The sequence below is a fragment of the Passer domesticus genome, chromosome 20 (assembly GCF_036417665.1).
Source record: "Passer domesticus isolate bPasDom1 chromosome 20, bPasDom1.hap1, whole genome shotgun sequence".
NCBI classification, from domain to species: Eukaryota; Metazoa; Chordata; class Aves; order Passeriformes; family Passeridae; genus Passer; species Passer domesticus.
The window spans coordinates 8,168,903-8,182,101 of record NC_087493.1 but is presented as its reverse complement, the minus strand read 5'-3'; the positions used below and the strand labels follow the sequence as shown (position 1 = coordinate 8,182,101).

General features: G+C 47.9%; 2 protein-coding genes across 8 annotated transcripts in view; one reads left to right on the top strand and one right to left on the bottom strand.

Annotated features, from left to right (window-relative positions):
• SAP30BP (SAP30 binding protein) overlaps positions 1-4,135 on the bottom strand; it is a 28,970-nt gene extending 24,835 nt beyond the window's left edge. Inside the window, exons 1-3 of one of the 2 annotated variants that reach the window (XM_064395514.1) lie at positions 3,981-4,135; positions 3,712-3,821; positions 944-991 (exon numbers count right to left, since the gene is read on the bottom strand). In XM_064395514.1, coding sequence (XP_064251584.1) covers positions 944-991; positions 3,712-3,821; positions 3,981-4,095 — 273 coding nt within the window. In that variant the 5' untranslated portion in view covers positions 4,096-4,135. The remainder of the gene's footprint in view (positions 1-943; positions 992-3,711; positions 3,822-3,980) is intronic. The other variant, XM_064395515.1, reaches the window with a different exon arrangement.
• Positions 4,136-4,188: 53 nt separating this feature from the next.
• Positions 4,189-13,199, top strand: part of RECQL5 (RecQ like helicase 5) — a 37,437-nt gene continuing 28,426 nt past the window's right edge. For 4 of the 6 annotated variants that reach the window (XM_064395510.1, XM_064395509.1, XM_064395507.1 and 1 more), the window contains exons 1-8: positions 4,387-4,439; positions 4,763-4,884; positions 6,019-6,140; positions 7,777-8,295; positions 8,888-8,993; positions 9,513-9,624; positions 11,731-11,893; positions 12,227-12,309. In XM_064395510.1, coding sequence (XP_064251580.1) covers positions 4,764-4,884; positions 6,019-6,140; positions 7,777-8,295; positions 8,888-8,993; positions 9,513-9,624; positions 11,731-11,893; positions 12,227-12,309 — 1,226 coding nt within the window. In that variant the 5' untranslated portion in view covers positions 4,387-4,439; position 4,763. Of the gene's footprint in view, positions 4,320-4,386; positions 4,440-4,757; positions 4,885-6,018; positions 6,141-7,776; positions 8,296-8,887; positions 8,994-9,512; positions 9,625-11,730; positions 11,894-12,226; positions 12,310-13,199 lie in introns of those variants that run through there. The other 2 variants (XM_064395508.1, XM_064395511.1) reach the window with 2 other exon arrangements.

The window sequence follows — 13,199 nt, the reverse complement described above, 5'->3', positions numbered from 1 at the left end:
CACTGTAAAGCCATACAAATATTGTGGGACCTGGAAGAAGGTGCTGCTATAAAACTAAGTCAAATAGAATAGCTAAACACATCCATTTGCCTTCATCCTAGCCTGTCAAAGCCCTGTGGTAAATCAAATTCTCTACAAAATTCTGCTTTGCAGCACAGTCCTCTGGTTTTTGTAGCAGAGTTTAGGGACTGCCTGCATCCTTGAGGAAGCTGCTGGATAAAATGAATGCCCTTGCAATTGTTCATCACTCAGCATCCCTGATGAACAGGATTGCTTCTACTGAACTAACATAAAAAATTTAAACACAGTTGTCTATAGCTTCAAATGGATTTGGTCTTTTGTCTTCCAGCTTTCAGCCTGATCCATGTCCTGTGTGCTGTTAAACATCTGCTCTTCAGCAGAAACAAGGTGAACTCCCAAGATAAATTTAAAAAGTGAAATAAGATCCCCAGATAATAGCTATTATCATAAATAGTTGAAAATATCTTTATCTATGACCTTTACAAAATTGCTTCATTCAAAAGGACAGAGCTGGAGAGAACTGAATTGATTCTGACACCTTCCATGGCTTGTAAGAGCACAGGATCATTTTTTCATTAAGTTCTACATGAAGAAATTATTCCAACTAACACTGGTCATACAGAATTCTGTACTGGATGCAGCACCTGCCACATCACTGCAAAACAGGTGAGATGCTGTCAGCAAACTTCAGATCTAATGCACAACATGACCAAATTCATGAAGGCCAACCTTCACTGTGACCCAGCCTGTGACCTGTTAACTGCCTTTGGCAGGAGCCAGAACTGAAGTCAGAAACACAGGTTAAAGCTACAAAAGGTGTGGAACTAACTACAGATCACAAATGAACACCAAGCCATGCTGTTAAAACTTACTCCTTTTGTACTGAGCTTCCCCACCACCACCAGACCACACTTTCAAATACCTTTAGGTCACCAGCCTCAGGTTTTTCAGTCTCTGAATCGTCATCTTCCTACAAGACAAGAATTTACAGGATTAAGCTTAAAGAGCAGGCCTGGCAAGCAACTGAACTTACAGCAAAGGGCATTCAGCAGCCCAGCACCAGTCCAAGACCCTTTCCATGGAGAGTAGTTTTGCCCCACCCACTCATAACCAGAAAACAAGGCCTACAGTCAGGGGAAGAAGTGTTTGTTTGGTTTTGGGGTTTTTTGAGGGCAAAGCATCACTCAGCAGCAGTTGTCCCTACAAAACTCATGCAGCTCTGGAATGCTCAGAATTAGACAACAAGAAGCAGCAGAACTGGGGGAAAAAAAGCATTTGTCCTTTGATAATTCTGTCCCCTCCAGCTGGCAGATGGTGACTGCCGAGCCTCTGCTCAGCAGTACCCACAGAAAAAGCAGCATTTGCAAGACCTGTGATAGTCCCAAGCATCAGCAACACACACAGGACACACAGCTGGCCTGCCAGCAAACCAAACATGCAGGCTTGGAGAGGGGCTGGCCTAGCAGCAAGATCCAGGGATCCAGGGATCCAGCAGACACAGCCTCCTTGCTGGTGCAGAGCTCACAGGTGCTGTGAACCTCCACACGAGGGAACACTGACAAACTCCAGGTGACAGTCTCCATCTTTTAAACATTTCTTTTATGAACCAGAAATGAACCAAAGGACTGGGAGAACTTCTGCCCTGTGAGAGCTTAAAAGACTGAACACAGTGAAAATCCACACCAGGTGAGCAGAAGCTGCAGGCTGGTCCCCACTGGCAGTAAACCTGCTGTCCCCTCACTGGGCATCCTCCAGTGCCCCTGTTCTAGACATAAACACATACCCTGGGTTCAAAACAAGCCTGAGGAGCAGAAAGTGTTTTTCATGCTCACATAACTCAGCAAAATGGTTTTTCTTCCAAACTTTCCCACAAATTTCACTGTTGGCCCCAAGACAAGAACTTGGTGTTTCAGCTTCAAAAAGAAAAAGTGAAATGAGAGGTGCAACTGAAAGGAAGAGTTTACAAGGAACTGCCTACCTCAAAGCATTGGCTCAGGAGCCAGTTCTGACAGGGCAGAGAGCTGACCACACCATAATGGCAGGAAGTTTTAATTGACTGAATTAAGATGCCTCTTTGCAGATTTGAGACACAAACTCCTTCCCTTTCTGAAAGATGCACACATGACAATAATGCAGTCCAGACTGCCAAAAGTTAATTACAGTGAGTTTGTAACTAGCAAAGAACCAACTAACTTGGTGTTTCCCACAAATGAGACTGCTCTCCTCTCTACAGTCTCTATTATATAGATAAAAGTGATTTCATCAAAGCAATAATGGGGTGAATTATCCATGATGCAGACAGTAACTGAAACAGCTCTCCAAAACTTCTGACCTAGCAGGGAGTAAGAACATCAACAAACAAAGCAGCATTACTGAGAAGTGCATTTGAGTAAAACCAGAGGCTTTTCAGTCACTGTAAAAGCAGTTAAAACACCCACTGAGTTGTACAGAGCAAAGCACAGGACAGCCTGAGTGCACTCACCCTGTTTCTAAAAACAACTCATAACCCCCAGGAGCTACCAGCACAAGCAATGCCAAGGAAGGTTTCAAGTCTGCTCAGAGAATATTTAATGGGGAAAAAAAATGGGAAGTAACTTGTGCAAACTGCACTGTAACCACAAACCTCAGCAAGATCCACTGGCTGAGAGCAGAGTGATTGTCCTGAAGATGGACAGCTGCAACCTGCACCAAAAGCTGTGCATGCATTGAAGGCACTCCATCTGCAAGCCCTTTGCAATACTAACTAAACACAGCTGACCTTGGCAAGCTCCTGCACCACTCACAGGGCTTCCTCTGGACTAGCCAGACCTCACTGAAGCAGAGTCTAGAAGTGCTGGATATAAAAATAAGAATCACTGGAGCAGTAAAAGGTTCACTGCTTTGCTAAGGGAGACACCAGGGGCAACAGAACAGAACTTAACACAGGAACAAGAGACTGAGGGATTTCTTGGCTGCTTCTTGGGCAGACAAATGGCAGAAAAAAGTCTCCTGAGAGACTGATCCAACACCTACAGAGCAGATTCCAGTGAGGAAAAGTTATGGGAGTAGCCCTGGATTTTTAGGTATGTGGTAGAAGAAAGAACTGGAACAGGGAGAAGATAAGAAAAAGGCTGGTAATAAAGAAAGGAGATGAGAACTTTCTCTTTTCCTCTCCAAACTTATTGTTTCACTCCCCCAGACCCCCACAGTGCTGCTATCTCAGAATTCAGGGGATGCCAGACATGTGCCATGCTCCTGTGACAGACAAAAGCCACCCACATGTACACAGGACACTGCTGCATCAAGGTGACTTGATGCAGGGAGTGCATTGAGCTACACACAAAAGAATAATTTAAGACAGCACAGAAGTTTATTCTTTTTACTCCACCAGCTGACAGTGTGGTCCTCTTACCAGGTTCTTACAGGTCAACTAGGTTTAAAGAATAGCTTTTATTTGGAGTGGCTGTAACAGCCTTTTTCCCATAAAAGGGTCCAACGACACCAACACAGTAACGAGCAACACGAGCTGTGCCAAGCTGCTGATGGGCTTCAGGGCAAATGCTTTCTACTTGGAAACAAAGTGGAAAGGAGGAGGTGGAAAGGGCTGAAACCCACACCAGGACTCAGATATTCCGGGTTCCACCAGCTGGGGTTTTTATTGGAAAGAGAAAAGTCTCTAGGGCCTGTGTGAGGGGCCAGGGCGGTACTTACTGACTGCCTGCTGTTCTCATCGTCCTCCTCTTCGTACCCTTCCTCGTCCCCATCCAGGCGGGTAAAGTCATCTTCTCCGTACCCAACCGACACCAGGCCTCCTTTCTCTCCTAAGGAGGAAGAGAAGGGGAAAGCGGTGAGGGAAGGGGAGGCGGCAGCGCGCGGGGCTTTCCCTCCACACAGGGGAAAGCGCCAGGCCGGCGCGGGCCGCGCGGCGGAGCCCCGGCGCTCCAGCCCGCCGCCTGCCCCGGCTCCCTGCCCGCCCTCACCCGTGGGCGCTCCCCCGTCGCTCCCCGCCGTGCCGGCCTCGCTGTCCGACTCCGGGTCCGAGTCCTCGGCGTAAACCGCCAGCGAGGAGAGAACGCTGCGCTTCGCCGCCGCCATCTTCCGCCTCGGCCGCGGCGCACTTCCGGCGCGCGGGGATGACGCGCGCTGCGCTGTCACCATGGCAACGCCGCCCTTCTTCCGCCCTCAGCGGGCTCCCGGCGCAGCGGGGCAACCCCGCCCTCACGGCCCGGGGCAGAAACGGCTCGGGGAACTCACGGCCGGAGGGCAAAACCCCCAGCCAGGCGGAGCGCAGCGTCCCGGGGGAGGAGAGCGTGTGAAAAGTGCGCGGGGTGGCCCTTTAAGTGAAGCCTGCGACGTCATTTTGTGGCGCCGCGACAGCACCGGCCGGGTCTGGGGCGAGCGCGGAGGGTGGGAACGGAACGGAACGGAACGGGGCGGAGGTGGGAGCGGGGACACGGGGCCCTGGGGAGGGAGGAAAGGAGCGGGGTGGGTGACAAGGAGGGCTGCCACCTGCCCTCACACCCCCTCCACGGCGGGCACTGAGCCCGCTGTGCCGTGCCCCGTGCGGGGGGCTGACCCAGAGTAAACACGCTGTGGCCCTCCCCAGTGGGGGGGTCTGGAGGAGCATCCCTGAGAGACCCGGCAGGAGGGGCAGCGTGGCGGGGAAGCCCCGGGGGAGGCCGTGCAGAGCGGGGTGGGGGCAGGCCTCGGGCAGAGGAGGGTGGCAGCGTGCGGGGCTTGCTCAGGCTCCTGTCGCCCGCAGGATGAGCGGGAAGGCTCCGCCGGGCCTGGAGGGCAGGGTGCGGAAAACGCTGCAGAAAGTCTTCGGCTTCGAGTCCTTCAAGACTTCCCTGCAGGAAAGTGCGACCATGGCTGTGGCGAGAGGTGAGGCTGGGCACGGGAGAGGCGTGCAGCGCGGCCGGGTGTCCGTGTCCCTCCCCGCGGGGCTGGCACCGCAGGAGCTGCTGCTGTGCCTGCTGTGAGCCGGCCTCAGCCGGACCGAGCAGCAGCGCCCAGCCCTCCACGCCCTCCTCTGCTCTGGCACGGTTTTGGTGGCCCAGGAGCACGTGCTGCACACGAGCTCTGCATCCTTTCCTTTGTTTTGTAACAGCATCGTTGTATCGGCCGTGGAAGTGGGGAAAGTGCAGCATTGTTGGTGTCTTTTCTAGTTGTCTCCTCATGCCTGCCAGGGTGTTTGTGGTCAGATGACATCAGAGCTGTTAACATTTGGGCATTTTCAGAGTAAAACTGTCCTTGTGTTAAAGACAGTACCAGTAGAGGGCTTGATTTCTTGGCATAGCTTGGATCCTCAGAATCGTGGGGCCCTTATCAGAAACATTTTTGTGCTGATGTTGACACACACCCCAACAGGCAGCTCACACAAACAAGCTGCCAGCTCCCCCAGCAGCTCTCTCAGTGTGAATCACAGCAGTGCCCAGTTCAGTTTCCATCTGTCACCACTCACTGTTGGCAGCAGACCTGTCAGAAGTGGGATTCTGTGTGCAAGGTGTTAACCTGGTGTCACTGGCACCTTCCTGGCTTGAGCTGGATCTTGGTTAGTGCAGGAACAGTCACTCTGCAGGATGTTATCAGTGTGGTTGAGATTTCCAGCTCCTGGTTCATGTGGGGGGCCTTTCTGGGATAAGCTTTAAGAGGATGTGGTGAAGTTCTGTCGTGGGGCTGGTAATGTGGTAAGTGGAGGTCTGTAAAATGAGTGAAAGCAGCTTTTCTGGAGGAGATTCAGCATGAATATCTTCTCTTTATCTGGGTTTCTGTGTATCTTCTGGTAGTTTTGTGCAGCTGCCTCTCAATGTTTACAAAGCAATCTGAGGTTCTTTGAAGGAAACCACTGCTGGCATGCAAAGTGTTGCTGTGCTTTTGGAACCTAAACTGAAGGGTTTTGTTGCTGTGCCACCTGGTACATGCACACAGGTGCTGTTTCTGCCCACTCCTCCTGCCTGAGCCCCAGGAATTCACCACCACTCAGAGGCCTTGAGCTTTCTTCTGTTGTTTTTGCAGGAGAGAAGGATGTCTTTGTGTGCATGCCCACAGGGGCAGGGAAATCCTTGTGCTACCAGCTTCCTGCAGTTCTGGCAGTGGGCATCACCATTGTCATTTCACCTCTGATTGCACTGATTCAGGTAACTGTCTCCTGTCAGCTGGGGAACAGCAGCCAGGGAAGGGGAGCCTCTGGAGGCACAGCAGCTGCCCTCTTGTCTTTCTGCCCACAATCTCTGCTGCTGACCTGCCTCTGGATTCTCTTCATGTCTCAGTGTGCTTTCCTTACCCTGGGATAGGTGAGGACAGCAGAGTACCTCTGGTATGATATGCCTCCAGACATTAGCAGCAAAGCAGAGTAACTCAAATGCACCAAAAGATGGATCTTTAACCAGAAAAAAACCTGCCACTTTACCTATAAAGTAATAACTCCAGGAGTGATGAAGTTGCCTTTGAAGGCAGAATTCATTCTGCATCAAAATGTCTTTTTGTTGCAGTCAATCTGTGATGGGAAAAAGCTGGTTTAGTAGAGCTGCTCCATGAGCTCTTTCATCTGTGAGACTTTTTTTCCTCTCTTTTGCCTTTTCTACTGTTTCATCACCTGTTGGGAAAAACAATTTCCTGTAAGAGCAGCTGTAGCATTGCTTAGACTTGTGCAGGCCATTAGCACTGTGTGACATCTGCTGCTGCAGGCTGCTGGTTTGGGATTTGTTATTTGTGGAATTATTTTAACTCCTTTACAGTCTCACTGTAATACATGTTAAAAAGCAGGCTTGGTGATATTTCTCAGAAAGATACTATAAAGATTGAATTTGTTCCTGATTACTGATGAAACTCCAGCATGGCCAATATTAGTGAAATGGAGGTTAAGATATTGATAAGAGAGTTACAAATAGTTTGAGATGGGCTTGATGAGTCTTAGAGGAAGGAAAGAGCTGAAGTAAACCCCCAGAGTCTTCTCATCCAGCCCTGAGAAGGGGTTGCTGTGCCTGGAATGATCATGATGTATTTTAGGGTAGCCAGACTTCAAGAGTTCAGCCTGTGCAGTTGATTATAGGGAAGGCTGAAGGGTGACTGTGAACAGAAAACAGAAACGGACATTAAATCAATTACTGAAGCCAGATATTGAGTAAAATAATGAGATACCTGCTTTTCAGGACTCTTCCTATCCTGAAATGTCAGGTGCTAGTCAAGTGCAAGTGAGCAGGGGACAGGGAAGTAAATTTGTATGGCCAGTGTTGATCTGGATGTGATGCCATCTTCTTGGTTTTCATGACACAACTCTCATCCATGCTTCTGGTTCTGCTGCAGTGGTGATTTGCATGATCCTTGCACTTTGTCCTGTCTCAGTTGTGTTAGGACATCCTTCAGTTATTTAGGAGTGAGCTGCTCCCTGTTCTTGCAGGGTGGGAGTGTTCATTTTCCATCTGTGACAACTCTGTAGTGTAAATATTGAGATGTGTTCAGGTCACTGTGCCTGTGATGAGTTGCTCTGCATAGATCCCTGCTGGTATTCCCCAGCAGCAAAAAGACTGTCTTAAAGTGAATGGATGCACAAAAATGCAGTTGAATGTAAGAGCTGGATGGAGCTCACAGGTGAAGGAAAAGGCATCTAGAATTGAAATTGTGAATAACAGGGCTGTAGGTGTGTGTTGTCCTGGGATTTGATCCTGGAGGTGGAAGCGGGGGCCTCACCTGGGTCTCCCTACTAACCTTTCTTGATGCTGTTGACTTTCTTTATTCCCATTTGATTTTAATTTCTATTTGTATTTATTTTAGGATCAGGTGGATCACCTGCTGGCTCTGAAGATCAAAGCCTGCTCTCTGAACTCCAAACTCTCTGCCCAGGAGAAGAAAACCATCCTGGCTGACTTGTCAAGCGAAAAGCCTCAAGTAAAACTCCTGTACATCACCCCAGAGATGGCAGCTGCCTCTTCCTTCCAGCCAACACTGAACTCCCTGGTGTCCAGAGACCTTCTGTCCTATTTGGTCATTGATGAAGCTCACTGTGTTTCCCAGTGGGGACACGACTTCCGTCCCGACTACCTGCGCCTGGGCGCCCTGCGCGGCCGCATCCCCCACACCCCCTGCGTGGCCCTCACTGCCACTGCCACCAAGCAGGTCCAGGAGGACGTGGTGGCAGCACTCAAGCTCAAGCAGCCGCTTGCCACCTTCAAGACTCCTTGTTTCAGATCTAACTTGTTCTATGATGTGCAGTTCAAAGAGCTCCTTACTGATCCGTACGCCAACTTGAAGGATTTCTGTCTGAAGGCGCTTGAAGTGAAGGGCAGCACTGGGGTAGGTTTTACCTTTAGGGAAGAAAACTAAACTGGACAAAATCTACCTTAATGGTGCCTGACCTTCCAGAGCTTGGTGGGGCCCTGACAGGTCTTTGGCAGGAAATGAGGAGGTCCCAGGAAGGAGAGTGCTCATGTGTGTTTTCTAAGTCCTCTAAAAGTGCACACATATGTTTTTTAATTCCTCTAAAACAGGTAGAATGTGAAGGCTGTGGTCCTGTCAGAGGTGTCCTCAGAAGGGGTTTAGTCTAAAGGAAAATTGATTAGGAATACAGAACAAGCATTTCCACTTGGTTTGTCACATCTTCTGTGACCGTTGTGCGTTTGTGGTCTGCTCTTTGTGAGGGTGAGCAGAAGCATTTGAAGTGTTGAATTTCCTGCTCTAACACTAATTCTCAAAATAACTCCCTGCAGCTCAGCTATAACCTCTACACCTGGGTGTGTTTGTGAGATGCTTCTTGCATTGTATCTACTAGGAGAGGATGAGGAGCTGTATTTGCAGCTTTGTTGTTTGACTTCAGGCAGTGTCCTGGCCTTTGCAGCTTTGTTGTTTGACTTCAGGCAGTGTCCTGCCTTTGTCTCCTGGCTCCCAGGTGTACTCCGGCTGTGGCATCGTGTACTGCAGGATGAGGGATGTGTGTGACCAGCTGGCCATTGAGCTGAGCTACCGAGGGCTGAAAGCCAAGGCCTACCATGCAGGTACTGGAGTCTGCATCTCTCACTAGCTGGGAGAACTGAACTCTGCCACCTGGGTTGGGGCTGCCTAGAAAAGAGCTGTGTAGGCATGCTCTGCACTCTGTGTGATGCTCACACACCAGGTCTGTGAGGTAAGTGCAGGCCCTTCACCACAATGGCATTCCCTTGTCTCCAGAGCTATTGGCTTTGTTGGATCTTTCATGGCCTGAATATAACAACTCCTTTTATCCTGGGTGGGGAGCTAGATGTTTTCTCTGGAATAAAAACAGCTGCTGCTGACTTCTGCCTGGTCCCAGGCCAGTTTAAACACTGGGAAGAGAGGAGTGTGTGCATCAGACAGTTTTAGTGAGGGAGTTTGCCTGCAGTGGGGGAATGGATGAGAAAGAAAATCTTGTTTCTTTCCTTCTTGTTTTTTGGGGGTTTTGTTTTGTTCGTGGGTTGTTTTTCTTTTTGGGGGGTTGGTTGTATGTTTTGGTTTGGTTTTTTGTGGTGTTGTTTACATTCTTCTCTTTTCCTTCCCAGGGCTCAAGGCAGCTGACAGGACTTCTGTCCAGAATGAATGGATGGAGGAGAAGATTCCTGTCATTGTTGCAACCATCAGTTTTGGAATGGGAGTAGACAAAGGAAATGTCAGGTGTGAGGCTGAGTGTTGAGCACCATCAGAGGCTGAAACCTGAGCAGGGGGAAGGAAAAGTCTCAGGCTCTGTTACCGATTCCACCCGACTCAACTGCCTGATGAACACTTGCTTAAACCAACAAAACCAGTGCTGGAAATTTTTTATCTTGAAAGCAGCAAAACCAAACCTGGGAGGGCTTTGTAAAAACATTAAACACGAGGCAGCAGAGCTCTTCTTTGCCAGTCATCCTTAAAATCAAGAAAATGGGAGGAATGCTTTTCTGCCACACCCTCCAGAGTTTCAGAAAGAGCCACCTCAGTGCAATCACAGCTGTCTCTTTCACTTCTCTTAGTGCAGCAGTTGCTGTCTAAAAGCAGTGGAAAGAAAATCTGCACCTAAAATAATTCACCCACCCTCTATTAAAATAGTCAGAGCCAGCTTTTCTTGGAGATCTCTTGAGTGCAATGTGGAAAAAATAGCCCTTCACAAATGGCAATAACCATATAAAAATACAGCTCCAGTCCAAGGGCAGAAACTTTGCACATGGTTTGCCATTGCTGTTCCTCTGAGATTGCTGTCCCCATAAAAGCTCTGGGTTAGAATTCCTGCCCTCCAATATGGCTGTGCTGAGTTATTGTTGTGATCACTTACTAGAGGGATAATTCAGGTGCAGCTCAGACAACACCCACAACAGACCTGATCTCTGAAATCCACATAGAGGAGCTGTTCTGAATACTGTGAGAGAGGGGCAGGATGTCACTGAGCCAATCCCATCAGTTCACAGCTCTGCCATCCCTCTGCCTGTGTCACTCTGCTGCCAGGAAACAGTTTTCTTCCTTGATGCATCTGATTCCAAACAGAGAAGTGAGGAGTTTCCTAGGACATGAATTAATGACCTGCTGAAGAACTCTGCCCTATCCAGTGGCCATTAAAAAAGGCAGAGAGTAACTGAAATGCACAGAAAGTGAATTATAGCTGAGATATGCTTGTAATCTGGTTAGTTTACAAGGAATGGAGTTAAAATGACTCTTTACAGGCATTTTTAAAAATAACATTATACCCAAACCTAGTTAACAAGGCACTGCTGCTTAGCCTTTGCTCTTGCTGGCAGATTTCTGAGTATTCATGCATATGTTATCAAATAAGATCAGGTCTGACAACTTCTGGAGGTGACTTTTCTGGACAAAAGGGAAAACAGAGGTGGTGTCCTTTTTCATTCTGATGGAATCTGCTCCTCTCCACTGTTAATTCAGTTCTGCTTAAAATTATTTATTAATTTCTTCAGCAAACTTCCTGATGGGGTTTAATTGTGCAGGGCTCTGATGCTTCCTGCTTGGCCTGTTTCTGGGCTGTTTGTGTTTGAAGAAACACATTTGCTTGCTTTTGTCATTTAATCTTTAGCTACACCCATATGCATCATACCTACCCTTGGGTCATGCTGGCTTTGGGGCAGACTTGAAAACATTGGCAGCATTACTGTGCAATCCTCTCAAAACAGGTATAAGCTGAATTGCTGAATAGTCAGGTACAAGCAGGTTTAAAGCAGTGTTGAAAACCTTCCTGCAGAGATTACATAAAATTTAGTAATGATTCTATAGTCATATTTGCTGGTAGGAAGGTTGTCTTCATCTGAGAAGCACAGTGAGGTGGAATTTCCCATGGGGATTTTGGCTAAATGTCTTTAAAAAAAACATTTAAAAATGTGTTTCATAGTGGTGCAGTTATGTCCCACAAAATAAATACAACTTTTTTATTAATGCTGTATTTTATGGTAAAATCTCCCAAACTACTTAATTCAATGTTCTTATTCTCAGTCTTCATAGCTGCACAGTTGTATGCATGTTTGGGATACTCATGTGCTCATTCTTTTCTATCCATGTGGAGTGACATCCTGCTCACATGCTGCCCAGGTGCATTTGTTTTCTTACAGCTCTGCTGCTTTCTATGTCTTGTGTGCTAAGAGGACTAAAACTTCAGTGTGCAAATTCTCTTGCTGTGTTCCATCCTCCTTTGAGTTTTGCTGCCCTGTTTTTTGCTGTTGTTGATGCCCACAGACACCACACTGGTGTGTGCAGTGCTCTGAGAAACCTGCAGCCTCACGTTCCCTGTTTTACCACGTGCAGATTTGTTGTCCACTGGAATATTGCCAAGTCAATGGCTGGATATTACCAGGAGTCTGGCAGAGCTGGGAGAGATGGAAAACCATCCTGCTGCCGCCTCTACTACTCAAGGAATGACAGGGATCAAGTCAGCTTCCTGATCAAGAAGGAGCTCTCTAACATCCAGGTGAGAGCTGCAGAGCAGTACCCACCTGCCTGGATCCCAGGGCTCTGCTCTGGTTTGCCTGCAGTAACCTCTGAATATGAAAAGATGAGATGAGACTTTCTGAGTCCAGAGCTGTGTGGAGCCCCATTTCAAGGGATAACAGAAGGAAGGGAAGTAGGGAAGGAAAAGGCTGCCAGAGCCAGCTCTGTTAGAGAGGAAAAGAGCAGAGACAGGGAAGTGTTTGTAGCTGTTTGCCATGTAGCTCAGAAGGGAAGGATTTGATCATTGCTAGAGCTACTGTATCTGTGTAAATTTAAATTGAAGATTACAATTCCTTGTCCCATCTACTTTCAGGAAAAAAAAGGCACCTTAAAAGAGTCTGACAAAGCTGTGATGACAGCTTTTGATGCCATTGTGAACTTCTGTGAGGAGCTGGGGTGAGTGCATTTCTTTCACACACCACTGTTAATGCTGGGGAAAACATGCCCTGTTCTCCCAAGAAACTGTTATGGCTGAGATCCTGCATGTGTCCCTGAGAAATCTCTTATCACTCCCACCTCTGAGTCAACTGAGATGTTGGTCTTGGAGTCTGACCAAGTCAGGGGGATGTTTAACTTCTCTGGAGGTACATTTTACAATATTCCATTTTTCATCATGGGTTGACTTTGTTGCATTTGCTTTTGTTTTGACTCTCCTCCTTCAGTACATCACTCCTCTCCTACTGGGGCAGGGAGCCATGGGATAGAAGCATTTAGATTTAATGTTTCTGTAACTCTCAGCATCTTCACTCTGCAAAGTGTCTGTGATCCTCACTGACCTTAGAAGGACCTGATGGTGCCTAGAATGTTTCAGAAACAGGCTCAAATTATGGATGTGCCCAATCTAAATGCAGACTAGCAACCACAACATGCTTTGTTCAGGTTTAGTTCATGCCTTGTATGCTGTAATTGTACTAATTGCTGTTCTATGCTGGATCAGACATCAAAGCTGTAATTTTGCCAGGAAGAGAGCAGTATATGTCCACTAACTGAAAATTATCTTTGTGTGTCATACTTACAAGTTCTTCATTTTGTTTCATTTTTCACATGTGGGTCTAGGACAGCTTTTTTAACATGAATTGAACATGTGCTGCTTTTTTGGTGCCTTGGTGAGAGTGTTCTCTCCTCGTCATGTTTGGCAAACAAATCCTGGGTTTATGGAATAGTCCTGCTTGTACTGAAGTGTGGCACAACACTGAGCCCTGGGCCACTTAAAGGGGCACTTCTTTGCCCAAAGTCAAGGTGATGCTGTGAAGCAGCTGCTGGGAGACTTCTTTTCCTAAGAATTT